Consider the following 20096-nt stretch of genomic DNA (forward strand, 5'->3'; position numbering starts at 1 on the left):
AAATGATATTTGTCATTGTTGACAACAAGAGAATATTTCCTGTCACCATACAAGCTGGCAAACATACAAAATATATATTTCCCCCATAAATATTTGTTATTGCATTATGACTTTATCTCCATTTTTAGGTTTGATATTTGGTATGAAGTCATTGGAGCCTTAAATAGTTCAATAATCCATAACATTGATTTTAATCCATTATTATTTTTGGAGCAATGACATTAAAAAATAAAAATCATTCAAAAGTCCTACATTGTTTTAACATTTTTTTTTACTCTCAAGCTTAAAATTCTTAGATCAACTTCAGATCTATTCTTTGATTAATAGTTTTGTTTTTCTGTTGTTGTTTTATAAACATTTTTTGTTATAGAAACTTTGTGTTTATGGTAAAAACACAAAATATGCACTATTCCCCCCCAAAATGTTGAAAGTGTAATATTTGATGTGAAGTCATTGGAGCCCTAAATACATTATGTCAATAATTCATAACATTGATAGGTTGATTGGCAACACTAAATGGTCCCTAGTGTGTGAATGTGAGTGTGAATGTTTTCTGTCTATCTGTTGGCCCTGCGATGAGGTGGCGACTTGTCCAGGGTGTAACCCGCCTTCCGCCCGATTGTAGCTGAGATAGGCGCCAGCGCCCCCCGCGACCCCGAAAGGGAATAAGCGGTAGAAAATGGATGGATGGATGGATTTTGTCTCATTATTATTTTTTGAACAATGACAGTTTAAATTAAAATAGACTTGAGGTTTTAAATATAAGTCATATTTCAGTGAATACTATTTTTACTTTCAACAATTACATTTTAGTCAGGCGTTCATCATTTTCATCAATGACAGTTTCAAGGTAAAAAAAAATGGCACCTGTTTGCTGTATTATTCCACTTTGTATGTAATATTAGGAGGATGATGTCAACAATGACCACTTGTGGACCTGCCTTTCCTTTTCTTTGACGCTCTGCCACCATGGGCTGGATGTAGTGTCGCTGCACGTCAGTACACGCCGGAGCAATCAGCCGCCATGGCGCCCTTACTTGACAGCTGGCCCCGCCCCCTCATCAACTGCCACTTAACGAGCACTACATGCTCTCTCCAAGTTGTCCGTTCAGGACGTCAGACCAGGGACTTTGACAGCAACTGATGTTTGTTTACATGTTTTCAACTACATTACCAGGAGTTTGACTTCCTGTCTTATCTTGTTCCCGAGTTTAACTTCCTGTCTTGACATTGTTCCCTAGTTTGACTTCCTGTCTTGATGTTGTTCCCTAGTTTGACTTCCTGTCTTGATGTTGTTCCCTAGTTTGACTTCCTGTCTTGACATTGTTCCCTAGTTTGACTTCCTGTCTTGACATTGTTCCCTAGTTTGACTTCCTGTCTTGATGTTGTTCCCTAGTTTGACTTCCTGTCTTGACGTTGTTCCCTAGTTTGACTTCCTGTCTTGACGTTGTTCCCTAGTTTGACTTCCTGTCTTGACGTTGTTCCCTAGTTTGACTTCCTGTCTTGACGTTGTTCCCTAGTTTGACTTCCTGTCTTGATGTTGTTCCCTAGTTTAACTTCCTGTCTTGACATTGTTCCCGAGTTTAACTTCCTGTCTTGACATTGTTCCCTAGTTTGACTTCCTGTCTTGACATTGTTCCCTAGTTTGACTTCCTGTCTTGATGTTGTTCCCTAGTTTGACTTCCTGTCTTGACGTTGTTCCCTAGTTTGACTTCCTGTCTTGACGTTGTTCCGTAGTTTGACTTCCTGTCTTGACGTTGTTGCCTAGTTTAACTTCCTGTCTTGACATTGTTCCCTAGTTTAACTTCCTGTCTTGATGTTGTTCCCTAGTTTGACTTCCTGTCTTGACATTGTTCCATAGTTTAACTTCCTGTCTTGACATTGTTCCCTAGTTTGACTTCCTGTCTTGACATTGTTGCCTAGTTTAACTTCCTGTCTTGACATTGTTCCCTAGTTTAACTTCCTGTCTTGATGTTGTTCCCTAGTTTGACTTCCTGTCTTGACATTGTTCCATAGTTTAACTTCCTGTCTTGACATTGTTCCCTAGTTTGACTTCCTGTCTTGATGTTGTTCCCTAGTTTGACTTCCTGTCTTGATGTTGTTCCCTAGTTTGACTTCCTGTCTTGATGTTGTTCCCGAGTTTAACTTCCTGTCTTGACGTTGTTCCCTAGTTTAACTTCCTGTCTTGACATTGTTCCCTCGTTTGACTTCCTGTCTTGATGTTGTTCCCTAGTTTGACTTCCTGTCTTGATGTTGTTCCCTAGTTTGACTTCCTGTCTTGACATTGTTCCCTAGTTTGACTTCCTGTCTTGACATTGTTCCCTAGTTTGACTTCCTGTCTTGATGTTGTTCCCTAGTTTGACTTCCTGTCTTGACGTTGTTCCCTAGTTTGACTTCCTGTCTTGACGTTGTTCCCTAGTTTGACTTCCTGTCTTGACGTTGTTCCCTAGTTTGACTTCCTGTCTTGATGTTGTTCCCTAGTTTAACTTCCTGTCTTGACATTGTTCCCGAGTTTAACTTCCTGTCTTGACATTGTTCCCTAGTTTGACTTCCTGTCTTGACATTGTTCCCTAGTTTGACTTCCTGTCTTGATGTTGTTCCCTAGTTTGACTTCCTGTCTTGACGTTGTTCCCTAGTTTGACTTCCTGTCTTGACGTTGTTCCCTAGTTTGACTTCCTGTCTTGACGTTGTTGCCTAGTTTAACTTCCTGTCTTGACATTGTTCCCTAGTTTAACTTCCTGTCTTGATGTTGTTCCCTAGTTTGACTTCCTGTCTTGACATTGTTCCATAGTTTAACTTCCTGTCTTGACATTGTTCCCTAGTTTGACTTCCTGTCTTGACATTGTTGCCTAGTTTAACTTCCTGTCTTGACATTGTTCCCTAGTTTAACTTCCTGTCTTGATGTTGTTCCCTAGTTTGACTTCCTGTCTTGACATTGTTCCCTAGTTTAACTTCCTGTCTTGACATTGTTCCCTAGTTTGACTTCCTGTCTTGATGTTGTTCCCTAGTTTGACTTCCTGTCTTGATGTTGTTCCCTAGTTTGACTTCCTGTCTTGATGTTGTTCCCGAGTTTAACTTCCTGTCTTGACGTTGTTCCCTAGTTTAACTTCCTGTCTTGACATTGTTCCCTCGTTTGACTTCCTGTCTTGATGTTGTTCCCTAGTTTAACTTCCTGTCTTGATGTTGTTCCCTAGGTTGACTTCATGTCTTGATGTTGTTCCCGAGTTTAACTTCCTGTCTTGACATTGTTCCCTAGTTTGACTTCCTGTCTTGACATTGTTCCCTAGTTTGACTTCCTGTCTTGATGTTGTTCCCTAGTTTGACTTCCTGTCTTGATGTTGTTCCCTAGTTTGACTTCCTGTCTTGATGTTGTTCCCTAGTTTGACTTCCTGTCTTGACATTGTTCCCTAGTTTGACTTCTTGTCTTGACATTGTTCCCTAGTTTAACTTCCTGTCTTGATGTTGTTCCCTAGGTTGACTTCATGTCTTGATGTTGTTCCCGAGTTTAACTTCCTGTCTTGACATTGTTCCCTAGTTTGACTTCCTGTCTTGACATTGTTCCCTAGTTTGACTTCCTGTCTTGATGTTGTTCCCTAGTTTGACTTCCTGTCTTGACGTTGTTCACTAGTTTGACTTCCTGTCTTGACATTGTTCCCAAGTTTGACTTCCTGTCTTGACATTGTTCCCTAGTTTGACTTCCTGTCTTGACATTGTTCCCTAGTTTAACTTCCTGTCTTGATGTTGTTCCCTAGTTTGACTTCCTGTCTTGATGTTGTTCCCTAGTTTGACTTCCTGTCTTGATGTTGTTCCCAAGTTTGACTTCCTGTCTTGACATTGTTCCCTAGTTTGACTTCCTGTCTTGATGTTGTTCCTTAGTTTGACTTCCTGTCTTGATGTTGTTCCCGAGTTTAACTTCCTGTCTTGACATTGTTCCCTAGTTTAACTTCCTGTCTTGACATTGTTCCCTAGTTTGACTTCCTGTCTTGACATTGTTCCCTAGTTTGACTTCCTGTCTTGATGTTGTTCCCTAGTTTGACTTCCTGTCTTGATGTTGTTCCCTAGGTTGACTTCATGTCTTGATGTTGTTCCCTAGTTTGACTTCCTGTCTTGAAATTGTTCTCTAGTTTAACTTCCTGTCTTGATGTTGTTCCCTAGGTTGACTTGCTGTCTTGATGTTGTTCCCTAGGTTGACTTGCTGTATTATCTTCTTCCCTGACACCGTCTCAGGTTCATCCACGGAGGTCAACTTCTCAACGGTCTGGCCGGCCCCACCATCATGTGTGCCGGGCCCTTCCTGTCCACCACCTGGTTCGCCCCTGACCAGAGGGCCACCGCCACCGCCGTGGCCTCGCTCTTCTCTTACTTGGGCGGGGCCGTGGCCTACGTGGCGGGGCCTCTGGTGGTACCCGCCCCCAACGGTACCACGGCCATGACGGGGTCGGCGTGGGAGCAGTCCATGCAGGACAAGATCCAGCTGCTTCTGTATGCAGGTAAACTGTGGACATGTCAGTTTTAACAAAAACACAACACATCATTTTCAATGACTCCCATTTTTATTCACTGCAATGCATGATGGGAAAACACTCTCCACACGTCTCCATGATTGGTGCATTTTTAGCTGCTTGACAGTTCTCATTGATTACACAACTTTAAAGGACTCTGTCTCTCTCTCTCTCTCTCTCTCTCTCTCACACACTCACTCACTCACTCAGAGCTGGCGGCCATCGCAGTGCTGTTTGCCGCCGTCCTCCTCTACTTCCCCTCGCGGCCGCCCTTGCCCCCGAGCGTGGCCGCTGCCAGCCAGAGACTGAGCTACAGGAGCAGCATGTGCAGACTGCTCAGGTGGGCCAGCAGGTGGCGGTCTAACTCTTGTCTGCGCCTGAGAAGCCAGGGCAAAGAGTTCGAACAAGTTGTAGCGACAGTAGCTTTACACGTACCTGTGCTATCAATAACGAGACTGCACCATTCATAGAAGCAAAAGAAGAAGTATTGCACCGTTTGTGCTGCTTTTTAAAATGTCTGATATCACTTACACATACAACCTCTCCAAGGCAGAATATACAGGAACAAAGGTGTCCGCATCCTTCAACTTACTGCGTTATGTCCTCTACCAGGTGGCCGGCAACCCGCGGCTCCGGAGCCGCATGCCGCTCCTTGGCCACAAGATGCATGCGTCCGGCCGGCACGCAGATAGCGTGGTGTAAAGGCCGGCGATAACTCCTTGTAGAGGACGTTTAAAAGTAAAGCCATCACGCCATGCCTCAATATTGTAGTCCGAGTCAAAATCGGAGAATGTTAACCCCGGGTGATGTCCGGGAGAGGCACCAAAATCCGTAAAGCCCCCCAAAACAATCGGGGTCGGCGTGGGATATCATGTGCGATACAAGCAGTCCTGCAGCGTGTTTGTGTGATATCATGTGCGATACAAGCAGTCCTGCAGCGTGTTTGTGTGATATCATGTGCGATACAAGCAGTCCTGCAGCGTGTTTGTGTGATATCATGTGCGATACAAGCAGTCCTGCAGCGAGTTTGTGTGATATCATGTGCGATACAAGCAGTCCTGCAGCGTGTTTGTGTGATATCATGTGCGATACATGCAGTCCTGCAGCACGTTTACTTATTTGGGATATCATGTGCGATACAAGCAGTCCTGCAGCGTGTTTACTTGTGTGTGATATCAAAAGTATACGTACAGCAATGTTAATATTTGCTTACATGTCCCTTGGCAAGTTTACCTGCAATAAAGCTGCAGTTCAGCTAAATGTGTGACATGGACTTGTTTCTTCAGCATTGTCCACACCTTTAAGTCATGACTTTGGGAAGACCATTCTAACACCTTCATTCTAGCCTGATTTAGCCATTCCTTAACCACTTTTGAGGTCATTGTCCTGTTGGAACTCCCAACTGCGCCCAAGACCCAACATCCCCCCTGAGGATTTTAGCTTGTCCTGAAAAATTTGGAGTTAATCCTCCTTTTTCATTGTCTCGTTTAAAGCAGCAGTTCCATTGGCAGCAAAAGAGGCCCACAGCATAATACTGCTACCACCATGCTTGCCGGTAGGCATGGTGTTCATGGGATTAAAGGCCTGGTGGATAATGATTGAGATGATGATGTCGTCCTCCTTATACTGCAGCATGTTGATGGAGGACACATGATTGACTTGTTGATGTTGTCTTCTAGTAACCTGCGCTTTGTCATGATCGCCTTGGCCTACGCTGTCCCCACTGGTGTCATTGCAGGCTGGGAGGGAGTCCTTGACATGGTCCTGACACCTGCCAGAGTCAGCCAGGTACACACACACACACACACACTCGTGCTGAAAGTCTGACTTGTCATGTCCTCCTCAGGTGGACGCAGGCTGGATCGGGTTCTGGTCCATGGTGGGGGGCTGTGTGTTCGGGGTGGCCATGGCCAGGTAAACCTTCAGGTGAAAGGAGGTGGTGGTGCTGTTAACTACCTGCGCGGTCAGCCGTGGCCCCAGGTCCCTGAGAGACCTTAAAGGGGTCTTCGGTCCTAATTGTTGGCCCAGGAAGGAGCACTTTAGAGAAAGTCAACCTTGTTTGTGATGAAGAAGTCCTCTTTGGTCCTGGACTTTGACCCCTCAGGAGGTCCATGTGGCGTCACAATAACATTCATTATTTTATAACAATAATCAGTATTATATAACAACAATCATTATTATTTCATGACAATATAATAGTTTAAAAACAATAATAATCATTATTTGATGACAATAACAATTATTCTATAACAATATAATTATTTTATAATAATGATTTCATAACAATAACAATCAATATTTTTAAAACAATATCATTATTGATGACGGTAATAATCATTATTTTATAACAATATAATTATTTTAAAACAATAATTATTTTATATAAATAATTTTATAATCATTATTTTATAAAAAATAATCATTATTTGATAACAATAATTATTATATTATAACAATAATCATTACTATTTGATGACAATAATTTTATAATGATAATCATTATTTGGTAACAATAATTCTTATTTTATAAAAATCCTTATTTTATAACATTAATTATTATTATTTTAAAGGAATAACCATATTTTTTAACAATAATCATAATTATTCTCCAACAATAATTATTTTACAACAATCATTATTTTATACAAATAATTATAATTATTTTATAATAATCATTGTTTAATAACAATCTTTTTTATAACAATCATTTTATAAAAATAATTATTTTATAACAATAATAATCATTATTTTAAAGTTAAAGTACCACTTATTCTCACACCAACACACACACACACACACACACACACACACACACACACACACACACACACACACACACACACACACACACACACACACACACACACACACACACACACACACACTAGGTGTCCTCTGCATGTGACCCATCACCTTGATCACGCCCCAAGAGGTGAGGGGAGCAGTGAGCAGCAGTGGTGCCGCGCCTGGGAATCATTTTTGGTGATTTAACCCCCAATTCCAAGCCTTGATGCTGAGTGGCAAGCAATGGCTCCCATTTTTAAAGTCTTTGGTATGACTTGGCTGGGATTTGAACTCACAACCTCCCCATCTCAGGGCGAACACTCTAACCACTAGGCCACAGAGTTATTTTAGAACAATAATACTCATTATAATTTTTTAGACAATAAGCCATACTTGTTAATAGCACTACTAAATACTACTACTACTAAATAGTACTACTACTAAACAGTTTTACTAAATACTAGAAGTACTAAATAGAAGTAGTACTAAACAGTAGTAGTGCTAAATAGTAGAAGTACTAAATAGTTTTACTAAATACTAGAAGTACTAAATAGAAGTAGTACTAAACAGTAGTAGTGCTAAATAGTAGAAGTACTAAATAGTAGTAGTACTAAATAGTACTACTACTAAATAGTTTTACTAAATACTAGAAGTACTAAATAGTAGTAGTAGTACTAAATAGTTCTACTAAATAGTAGTAGTACTAAATAGTAGTAGTACTATATAGTAGTACTAAATAATAGTAGAAGTACTAAATAGTAGTAGTACTAAGTAGTAGTAGTAAATAGTAGTAGAACTAAATAGTAGTAGTACTAAATAGTAGTAGTACTAAATAGTGGTAGTAGTAAATAGTGGTAATACTAAATAGTAGTAGTAAATAGTAGTAGTAGTAGTAGTAAATAGTAGTAGTAGTAAATAGTGGTAGTAAATAGTAGTAGTTGTAAATAGTAGTAGTAGTAAATAGTAGTAGTAGTATATAGTAGTAGTAGTAAATAGTAGTAGTACTAAATAGTTCTACTAAATAGTAGTAGTACTAAATAGTACTACTACTAAATAGTTTTACTAAATACTAGAAGTACTAAATAGTAGTAGTAGTACTAAATTGTTCTACTAAATAGTAGTAGTACTAAATAGTAGTAGTACTATATAGTAGTACTAAATAATAGTAGAAGTACTAAATAGTAGTAGTACTAAGTAGTAGTAGTAAATAGTAGTAGAACTAAATAGTAGTAGTACTAAATAGTAGTAGTACTAAATAGTGGTAGTAGTAAATAGTAGTAATACTAAATAGTAGTAGTAAATAGTAGTAGTAGTAGTAAATAGTAGTAGTAGTAAATAGTGGTAGTAAATAGTAGTAGTTGTAAATAGTAGTAGTAGTAAATAGTAGTAGTAGTATATAGTAGTAGTAGTAAATAGTAGTAGTAGTAAATAGTAGTAGTATATAGTAGTAGTAGTAAATAGTAGTAGTACTAAATAGTTCTACTAAATAGTAGTAGTACTAAATAGTAGAAGTACTAAATAGTAGTAGTACTATATAGTAGTACTAAATAATAGTAGAAGTACTAAATAATAGTACTAAATAGTGGTAGTAGTAGTAAATATTAGTAATACTAAATAGTAGTAGTAAGTAGTAGTAGTAGTAAATAGTAGTAGTAAATAGTAGTAGTAGTATATAGTAGTAGTAGTAAATAGTATTAGTAAATAGTAGTAGTAGTAAATAGTAGTAGTAGTAAATAGTAGTAGTAGTAAATAGTAGTAGTAGTAAATAGTAGTAGGAGTATATAGTAGTAGTAGTAAATAGTATTAGTAGTATATAGTAGTAGTAGTAAATAGTAGTAGTAGTATATAGTAGTAGTGGTAAATAGTAGTAGTGGTAAATAGTAGTAGTAATATATAGTAGTAGTAGTAGTAAATAGTAGTAGTAGTATTTAGTAGTAGTAGTATTTAGTAGTAGTAGTAAATAGTAGTAGTAGTAAATAGTAGTAGTGGTAAATAGTAGTAGGAGTATATAGTAGTAGGAGTATATAGTAATAGGAGTATATAGTAGTAGTAGTATATAGTAATAGTAGTAAATAGTAGTAGTACTAAATAGTTCTACTAAATAGTAATAGTACTAAATAGTAGTAGTACTATATAGTAGTACTAAATAATAGTAGAAGTACTAAATAGTAGTAGTACTAAGTAGTAGTAGTAAATAGTAGTAGAACTAAATAGTAGTAGTACTAAATAGTGGTAGTAGTAAATAGTAGTAATACTAAATAGTAGTAGTAAATAGTAGTAGTAGTAAATAGTAGTAGTAGTAGTAAATAGCAGTAGTAGTAGTAAATAGTAGTAGTTGTAAATAGTAGTAGTAAATAGTAGTAGTAGTAAATAGTAGTAGTAAATAGTAGTAGTAGTAAATAGTGGTAGTAAATAGTAGTAGTTGTAAATAGTAGTAGTAAATAGTAGTAGTAGTAAATAGTGGTAGTAAATAGTAGTAGTTGTAAATAGTAGTAGTAAATAGTAGTAGTAGTAAATAGTAGTAGTAGTAAATAGTAGTAGTAGTAGTAAATAGTAGTAGTAGTAAATAGTCCATCCATTTTCTACCGCTTATTCCCTTTCGGGGTCGCGGGGGGCGCTGGCGCCTATCTCAGCTACAATCGGGCGGAAGGCAGGGTACACCCTGGACAAGTCGCCACCTCATCGCAGGGCCAACACAGATAGACGGACAACATTCACACTCACATTCACACACTAGGGCCCATTTAGTGTTGCCAATCAACCTATCCCCAGGTGCATGTCTTTGGATTAGGGTTAGGGTTAAAGTAGTAAATAGTAGTAGTAGTAGTAAATAGTAGTAGTAGTAGTAAATAGTAGTAGTAGTAAATAGTAGTAGTAGTAGTAAATAGTAGTAGTAGTAAATAGTGGTAGTATATAGTAGTAGTAGTAAATAGTAGTAGTAGTAGTAAATAGTAGTAGTAGTAAATAGTGGTAGTATATAGTAGTAGTAGTAAATAGTAGTAGTAGTAGTAAATAGTAGTAGTAGTAAATAGTGGTAGTATATAGTAGTAGTAGTATATAGTAGTAGTAGTAGTAAATAGTAGTAGTAGTAAATAGTGGTAGTAAATAGTAGTAGTTGTAAATAGTAGTAGTAAATAGTAGTAGTAGTAAATAGTGGTAGTAAATAGTAGTAGTTGTAAATAGTAGTAGTAAATAGTAGTAGTAGTAAATAGTAGTAGTAGTAAATAGTAGTAGTAGTAGTAAATAGTAGTAGTAGTAAATAGTCCATCCATTTTCTACCGCTTATTCCCTTTCGGGGTCGCGGGGGGCGCTGGCGCCTATCTCAGCTACAATCGGGCGGAAGGCAGGGTACACCCTGGACAAGTCGCCACCTCATCGCAGGGCCAACACAGATAGACGGACAACATTCACACTCACATTCACACACTAGGGCCCATTTAGTGTTGCCAATCAACCTATCCCCAGGTGCATGTCTTTGGATTAGGGTTAGGGTTAAAGTAGTAAATAGTAGTAGTAGTAGTAAATAGTAGTAGTAGTAGTAAATAGTAGTAGTAGTAAATAGTAGTAGTAGTAGTAAATAGTAGTAGTAGTAAATAGTGGTAGTATATAGTAGTAGTAGTAAATAGTAGTAGTAGTAGTAAATAGTAGTAGTAGTAAATAGTGGTAGTATATAGTAGTAGTAGTAAATAGTAGTAGTAGTAGTAAATAGTAGTAGTAGTAAATAGTGGTAGTATATAGTAGTAGTAGTATATAGTAGTAGTAGTAGTAAATAGTAGTAGTAGTAAATAGTAGTAGTAGTAAATAGTGGTAGTATATAGTAGTAGTAGTATATAGTAGTAGTAGTAGTAAATAGTAGTAGTAGTAAATAGTGGTTTCCTCTCTGTCAGGTTTGCAGACTCCATCAGAGGAATGTTGAAAGTGATCCTGGTTCTCATGCTGGCTGGAGCTTCTCTGTCCTCCACCTGGTTCACACTCACCTGTCTCAGCAGCTACACTCACCTGCCCTCCACTGCAGGTACACCTCTCTTACACACCTGTCTTACACACCTGTCTTACACACCTGTCTGAGACTCCTCTTACACACCTGTCTTACACGCCTCTCTTACACACCTGTCTTACACGCCTGTCTTACACGCCTGTCTTACGCACCTGTCTGACTCCTCTTATACACCTGTTTTATACACCTCTCTTACACACCTGTCTCACACGCCTGTCTTACACACCTGTCTTACACACCTGTCTGAGACTCCTCTTATACACCTGTTTTATGCACCCCTCTTACACACCTGTCTTACACGCCTCTCTTACACACCTGTCTTACACGCCTGTCTTACACGCCTGTCTTACGCACCTGTCTGACTCCTCTTATACACCTGTTTTATACACCTCTCTTACACACCTGTCTTACACACCTGTCTTACACGCCTGTCTGACTCCTCTTATACACCTGTTTTATACACCTCTTACATACCTGTATTACACACCTCGCTTACCCCTCTTACACACCTGTCTTACACGCCTGTCTTACACACCTGTCTGACTCCTCTTATACACCTGTTTTATGCACCCCTCTTACACACCTGTCTTACACGCCTCTCTTACACACCTGTCTGACTCCTCTTATACACCTGTTTTATACACCTGTCTTACACACCTGTCTTACACGCCTGTCTGACTCCTCTTATACACCTGTTTTATACACCTCTTACATACCTGTATTACACACCTCGCTTACACCTCTTACATACCTGTATTACACTCCTCGCTTACTCCTCTTACACACCTGTCTTACACGCCTCTCTTACACACCTGTCTTACACGCCTCTCTTACACACCTGTCTTACACGCCTGTCTTACACACCTGTCTGACTCCTCTTATACACCTGTTTTATACACCTCTCTTACACACCTGTCTTACACGCCTGTCTGACTCCTCTTATACACCTGTTTTATACACCTCTTACATACCTGTCTTACACACCTCGCTTACTCCTCTTACACACCTGTCTTACACGCCTGTCTTACACACCTGTCTGACTCCTCTTATACACCTGTTTTATACACCTCTCTTACACACCTGTCTGACTCCTATTATACACCTGTTTTATACACCTCTCTTACACACCTGTCTTACACGCCTGTCTGACTCCTCTTATACACCTGTTTTATACACCTCTTACATACCTGTATTACACACCTGTCTTACACGCCTGTCTTACACACCTGTCTGACTCCTCTTATACACCTGTTTTATACACCTCTTACATACCTGTATTACACACCTCGTTTACTCCTCTTACACGCCTGTCTTACACACCTGTCTTACGCACCTGTTTTACACACCTGTCTGACTCCTCTTACACACCTGTCTTACACACCTGTCTTACACACCTGTCTGACTCCTCTTATACACTTGTTTTTTACACCTGTCTTACACGCCTCTCTTACACACCTGTCTTACACGCCTGTCTTACGCACCTGTCTGACTCCTCTTATACACCTGTTTTATACACCTCTCTTACACACCTGTCTTACACACCTGTCTTGACTCCTCTTATACACTTGTTTTTTACACCTGTCTTACACACCTGTCTTACACGCCTCTCTTACACACCTGTCTTACACGCCTGTCTTACACACCTGTCTGACTCCTCTTATACACCTGTTTTATACACCTCTCTTACACACCTGTCTTACACGCCTGTCTGACTCCTCTTATACACCTGTTTTATAGACCTCTTACATACCTGTCTTACATACCTGTCTTACACACCTCGCTGACTCCTCTTACACACCTGTCTTACACGCCTGTCTGACTCCTCTTACACACCTGTTTGACTCCTCTTACACACCTGTCTTACACACCTGTTTGACTCCTCTTATACACCTGTCTTAGTCCTGTTATATCATCCATCCATTTCTACCGCTTATTCCCTTTTGGGGTCATGGGCGCTGGCGCTTATCTCAGCTACAATTGGGTGGAAGGCGGGGTACACCCTGGATAAGTTGCCACCTCATACCAGTGGTTGTTAAAGGGGAACATTATCAGCAGACCTATGTAAGCATCAATATATGCTTTGATGGTGCAGAAAAAAGACCATCTATAATTTTGTTGATGTTATTGACTTCTGTGCTAATCAGACATATTTGGTCGCAGCATGACTGCCAGCTAATCGATGCTAACATGCTATTTAGGCTAGCTGTATGTACATTTGTTGCTGTATTTGCATCCAGTGTTTCCTTCCACCCATATTTAATGCCAAACAAACACTTACCAATCGACAGATTTAAGTTGATCCAGTGTCACAAGATGCGAAACATCCGATCGTTGGTCTGCACATTTCACCAGCGATGCTAAGGCAAACATGGCCGAATAGCATCAATAGCTATTCGCTCAATAGCTTCAGTTTCTTCCTTAATTTCGTTTTCCATATCTGCCTCCACACTCCAACCATCTGTTTCAATACATGCATAATCTGTTGAATCGCTTAAGCCGCTGAAATCCGAGTCTGAATCCGAGCTAATGTGGCTATATCTTGCTGTGGTAACCGCCTGGATAGCATGTATATCACTGGATGACGTCACAGGGACATGGACGGTGGTTTCCAAGATAGCGAAAATAAGGCACTTTAAAGCTTTATTTCGGGATATTCCGGGACCGGTAAAATTTAGAAAAAAAAATCCAAAAATACAACAAGCCACTGGGAATTGATTTTTATTGTTTTTAACTCTTCTGAAATTGTGATAATGTTCCCCTTTGACCTTGTTGGAAGTACTGAACCCCAGCAGTTTTTATGTGCACACACCCAACACTTCTTTGGGGGAAAATACAATGTTTGTATTTTTTTATCCAATTTAAGACAAAGTTAAATGTTTTTTTACTGGTGCACAGAATGAAGTGTGCATGAACATCACCTTGTTGAAAGAACACAAGCAACACAGTGCATGAACATCACCTTGTTGAAAGAACACAAGCAACACAGTGCATGAACATCACCTTGTTGAAAGAACACAAGCAACAGTGCATGAACATCACCTTGTTGAAAGAACACAAGCAACAGTGCATGAACATCACCTTGTTGAAAGAACACAAGCAACACAGTGCATGAACATCACCTTGTTGAAAGAACACAAGCAACAGTGCATGAACATCACCTTGTTGAAAGAACACAAGCAACAGTGCATGAACATCACCTTGTTGAAAGAACACAAGCAACAGTGCATGAACATCACCTTGTTGAAAGAACACAAGCAACAGTGCATGAACATCACCTTGTTGAAAGAACACAAGCAACAGTGCATGAACATCACCTTGTTGAAAGAACACAAGCAACAGTGCATGAACATCACCTTGTTGAAAGAACACAAGCAACAGTGCATGAACATCACCTTGTTGAAAGAACACAAGCAACACAGTGCATGAACATCACCTTGTTGAAAGAACACAAGCAACACAGTGCATGAACATCACCTTGTTGAAAGAACACAAGCAACACAGTGCATGAACATCACCTTGTTGAAAGAACACAAGCAACAGTGCATGAACATCACCTTGTTGAAAGAACACAAGCAACACAGTGCATGAACATCACCTTGTTGAAAGAACACAAGCAACACAGTGCATGAACATCACCTTGTTGAAAGAACACAAGCAACACAGTGCATGAACATCACCTTGTTGAAAGAACACAAGCAACAGTGCATGAACATCACCTTGTTGAAAGAACACAAGCAACACAGTGCATGAACATCACCTTGTTGAAAGAACACAAGCAACAGTGCATGAACATCACCTTGTTGAAAGAACACAAGCAACAGTGCATGAACATCACCTTGTTGAAAGAACACAAGCAACAGTGCATGAACATCACCTTGTTGAAAGAACACAAGCAACAGTGCATGAACATCACCTTGTTGAAAGAACACAAGCAACAGTGCATGAACATCACCTTGTTGAAAGAACACAAGCAACAGTGCATGAACATCACCTTGTTGAAAGAACACAAGCAACACAGTGCATGAACATCACCTTGTTGAAAGAACACAAGCAACAGTGCATGAACATCACCTTGTTGAAAGAACACAAGCAACACAGTGCATGAACATCACCTTGTTGAAAGAACACAAGCAACAGTGCATGAACATCACCTTGTTGAAAGAACACAAGCAACAGTGCATGAACATCACCTTGTTGAAAGAACACAAGCAACAGTGCATGAACATCACCTTGTTGAAAGAACACAAGCAACACAGTGCATGAACATCACCTTGTTGAAAGAACACAAGCAACACAGTGCATGAACATCACCTTGTTGAAAGAACACAAGCAACAGTGCATGAACATCACCTTGTTGAAAGAACACAAGCAACAGTGCATGAACATCACCTTGTTGAAAGAACACAAGCAACAGTGCATGAACATCACCTTGTTGAAAGAACACAAGCAACACAGTGCATGAACATCACCTTGTTGAAAGAACACAAGCAACACAGTGCATGAACATCACCTTGTTGAAAGAACACAAGCAACACAGTGCATGAACATCACCTTGTTGAAAGAACACAAGCAACACAGTGCATGAACATCACCTTGTTGAAAGAACACAAGCAACACAGTGCATGAACATCACCTTGTTGAAAGAACACAAGCAACAGTGCATGAACATCACCTTGTTGAAAGAACACAAGCAACAGTGCATGAACATCACCTTGTTGAAAGAACACAAGCAACACAGTGCATGAACATCACCTTGTTGAAAGAACACAAGCAACAGTGCATGAACATCACCTTGTTGAAAGAACACAAGCAACACAGTGCATGAACATCACCTTGTTGAAAGAACACAAGCAACAGTGCATGAACATCACCTTGTTGAAAGAACACAAGCAACAGTGCATGAACATCACCTTGTTGAAAGAACACAAGCAACAGTGCATGAACATCACCTTGTTGAAAGAACACAAGCAACACAGTGCATGAACATCACCTTGTTGAAAGAACACAAGCAACACAGTGCATGAACATCACCTTGTTGAAAGAACACAAGCAACACAGTGCATGAACATCACCTTGTTGAAAGAACACAAGCAACACAGTGCATGAACATCACCTTGTTGAAAGAACACAAGCAACACAGTGCATGAACATCACCTTGTTGAAAGAACACAAGCAACAGTGCATGAACATCACCTTGTTGAAAGAACACAAGCAACAGTGCATGAACATCACCTTGTTGAAAGAACACAAGCAACACAGTGCATGAACATCACCTTGTTGAAAGAACACAAGCAACACAGTGCATGAACATCACCTTGTTGAAAGAACACAAGCAACAGTGCATGAACATCACCTTGTTGAAAGAACACAAGCAACACAGTGCATGAACATCACCTTGTTGAAAGAACACAAGCAACAGTGCATGAACATCACCTTGTTGAAAGAACACAAGCAACAGTGCATGAACATCACCTTGTTGAAAGAACACAAGCAACACAGTGCATGAACATCACCTTGTTGAAAGAACACAAGCAACAGTGCATGAACATCACCTTGTTGAAAGAACACAAGCAACAGTGCATGAACATCACCTTGTTGAAAGAACACAAGCAACACAGTGCATGAACATCACCTTGTTGAAAGAACACAAGCAACAGTGCATGAACATCACCTTGTTGAAAGAACACAAGCAACAGTGCATGAACATCACCTTGTTGAAAGAACACAAGCAACAGTGCATGAACATCACCTTGTTGAAAGAACACAAGCAACACAGTGCATGAACATCACCTTGTTGAAAGAACACAAGCAACACAGTGCATGAACATCACCTTGTTGAAAGAACACAAGCAACAGTGCATGAACATCACCTTGTTGAAAGAACACAAGCAACAGTGCATGAACATCACCTTGTTGAAAGAACACAAGCAACAGTGCATGAACATCACCTTGTTGAAAGAACACAAGCAACACAGTGCATGAACATCACCTTGTTGAAAGAACACAAGCAACACAGTGCATGAACATCACCTTGTTGAAAGAACACAAGCAACACAGTGCATGAACATCACCTTGTTGAAAGAACACAAGCAACACAGTGCATGAACATCACCTTGTTGAAAGAACACAAGCAACACAGTGCATGAACATCACCTTGTTGAAAGAACACAAGCAACAGTGCATGAACATCACCTTGTTGAAAGAACACAAGCAACAGTGCATGAACATCACCTTGTTGAAAGAACACAAGCAACACAGTGCATGAACATCACCTTGTTGAAAGAACACAAGCAACACAGTGCATGAACATCACCTTGTTGAAAGAACACAAGCAACAGTGCATGAACATCACCTTGTTGAAAGAACACAAGCAACACAGTGCATGAACATCACCTTGTTGAAAGAACACAAGCAACAGTGCATGAACATCACCTTGTTGAAAGAACACAAGCAACACAGTGCATGAACATCACCTTGTTGAAAGAACACAAGCAACAGTGCATGAACATCACCTTGTTGAAAGAACACAAGCAACAGTGCATGAACATCACCTTGTTGAAAGAACACAAGCAACAGTGCATGAACATCACCTTGTTGAAAGAACACAAGCAACAGTGCATGAACATCACCTTGTTGAAAGAACACAAGCAACTGTGCATGAACATCACAACAAATGACACACCTGGAAATCAGATGTAAAATGACTTAGTTAGATCCGACTTCTTATTGTCTTTCAAATTGAACTTAAAGTACAGATAAGAACAACATTTTCTGGCATTAGCTCGTCGTAGTGCAGGATAAAAGAGCAATAAGGTGCAGATATAAATAAATAGATTACTGTACAGATTGCACTTTTGCATATGCATCCATGTTTATGGACGTATCTTATATGCTCTTTTTATTCCAGGGAGTTAGTCCGTTTTTGGGGGGACTTGAGGGGATTATTAAGAGTTTTATGGCCTGAGGGAATAAACTGTTAGAGAACCTGGAAGTTCTGCCACGGAGGCTGCAGAACCTCTTTCTAGAGTCCAGCAGTGAAAACAGTCCTTGGTGGCTGTGGGAGGAGTCTCTGCAGATTTTCTGAGTCCTTGTCAGGCAGCGGCTTTTTGCAATTTCTCAGATATCAGGAAGAGGAGTCCTGATTATCTTTTGATTGGCACCAGGCCGCAGAAGAATTTTTAATAACTTAAAAAAATATTTTTTTTATTATTAAATCAACATAAAAAAGACAAAATACACTTACAATTAGTGCACCAACCCCAAAAAAATCATTTTTTCATAACCATAAAAAAAAAATAATAATAATAATTTAAAAAAATCCCCCTGGCGGGCTGCAGGACAAATGATTAAGCAGCTACAAAAAGGTTGGGGACCACTGCTCTGTAGTCTCTGTAGAAAGTGGTGAGGATGGAGGACCACTGCTCTGTAGTCTGTAGAATGTGGTGAGGATGGAGGACCACTGCTCTGTAGTCTGTAGAATGTGGTGAGGATGGAGGACCACTGCTCTGTAGTCTCTGTAGAATGTGGTGAGGATGGAGGACCACTGCTCTGTAGTCTCTGTAGAATGTGGTGAGGATGGAGGACCACTGCTCTGTAGTCTCTGTAGAATGTGGTGAGGATGGAGGACCACTGCTCTGTAGTCTGTAGAATGTGGTGAGGATGGAGGACCACTGCTCTGTAGTCTCTGTAGAATGTGGTGAGGATGGAGGACCACTGCTCTGTAGTCTGTACAATGTGGTGAGGATGGAGGACCACTGCTCTGTAGTCTCTGTAGAAAGTGGTGAGGATGGAGGACCACTGCTCTGTAGTCTGTAGAATGTGGTGAGGATGGAGGACCACTGCTCTGTAGTCTGTAGAATGTGGTGAGGATGGAGGACCACTGCTCTGTAGTCTCTGTAGAATGTGGTGAGGATGGAGGACCACTGCTCTGTAGTCTCTGTAGAATGTGGTGAGGATGGAGGACCACTGCTCTGTAGTCTCTGTAGAATGTGGTGAGGATGGAGGACCACTGCTCTGTAGTCTGTACAATGTGGTGAGGATGGAGGACCACTGCTCTGTAGTCTCTGTAGAATGTGGTGAGGATGGAGGACCACTGCTCTGTAGTCTCTGTACAATGTGGTGAGGATGGAGGACCACTGCTCTGTAGTCTCTGTAGAATGTGGTGAGGATGGAGGACCACTGCTCTGTAGTCTCTGTACAATGTGGTGAGGATGGAGGACCACTGCTCTGTAGTCTGTACAATGTGGTGAGGATGGAGGACCACTGCTCTGTAGTCTGTAGAATGTGGTGAGGATGGAGGACCACTGCTCTGTAGTCTGTAGAATGTGGTGAGGATGGAGGACCACTGCTCTGTAGTCTCTGTAGAATGTGGTGAGGATGGAGGACCACTGCTCTGTAGTCTCTGTAGAATGTGGTGAGGATGGAGGACCACTGCTCTGTAGTCTCTGTAGAATGTGGTGAGGATGGAGGACCACTGCTCTGTAGTCTGTAGAATGTGGTGAGGATGGAGGACCACTGCTCTGTAGTCTCTGTAGAATGTGGTGAGGATGGAGGACCACTGCTCTGTAGTCTGTACAATGTGGTGAGGATGGAGGACCACTGCTCTGTAGTCTCTGTAGAAAGTGGTGAGGATGGAGGACCACTGCTCTGTAGTCTGTAGAATGTGGTGAGGATGGAGGACCACTGCTCTGTAGTCTGTAGAATGTGGTGAGGATGGAGGACCACTGCTCTGTAGTCTCTGTAGAATGTGGTGAGGATGGAGGACCACTGCTCTGTAGTCTCTGTAGAATGTGGTGAGGATGGAGGACCACTGC

General features: G+C 40.4%; 1 protein-coding gene across 1 annotated transcript in view; it reads left to right on the forward strand.

The window, feature by feature from the left end:
* slc49a4 (solute carrier family 49 member 4) overlaps window positions 1–11369 on the forward strand; it is a 25098-nt gene extending 13729 nt beyond the window's left edge. The window contains exons 8-12 of the mRNA XM_061919407.1: window positions 4228–4490; window positions 4713–4842; window positions 6182–6290; window positions 6349–6416; window positions 11174–11369. Of these exons, the coding sequence (XP_061775391.1) occupies window positions 4228–4490; window positions 4713–4842; window positions 6182–6290; window positions 6349–6416; window positions 11174–11354 (751 nt within the window). The 3' untranslated portion in view covers window positions 11355–11369. The remainder of the gene's footprint in view (window positions 1–4227; window positions 4491–4712; window positions 4843–6181; window positions 6291–6348; window positions 6417–11173) is intronic.
* Window positions 11370–20096: the final 8727 nt, after the last annotated feature.

The sequence above is a fragment of the Nerophis ophidion genome, linkage group LG13 (genome assembly GCF_033978795.1).
Source record: "Nerophis ophidion isolate RoL-2023_Sa linkage group LG13, RoL_Noph_v1.0, whole genome shotgun sequence".
NCBI classification, from domain to species: Eukaryota; Metazoa; Chordata; class Actinopteri; order Syngnathiformes; family Syngnathidae; genus Nerophis; species Nerophis ophidion.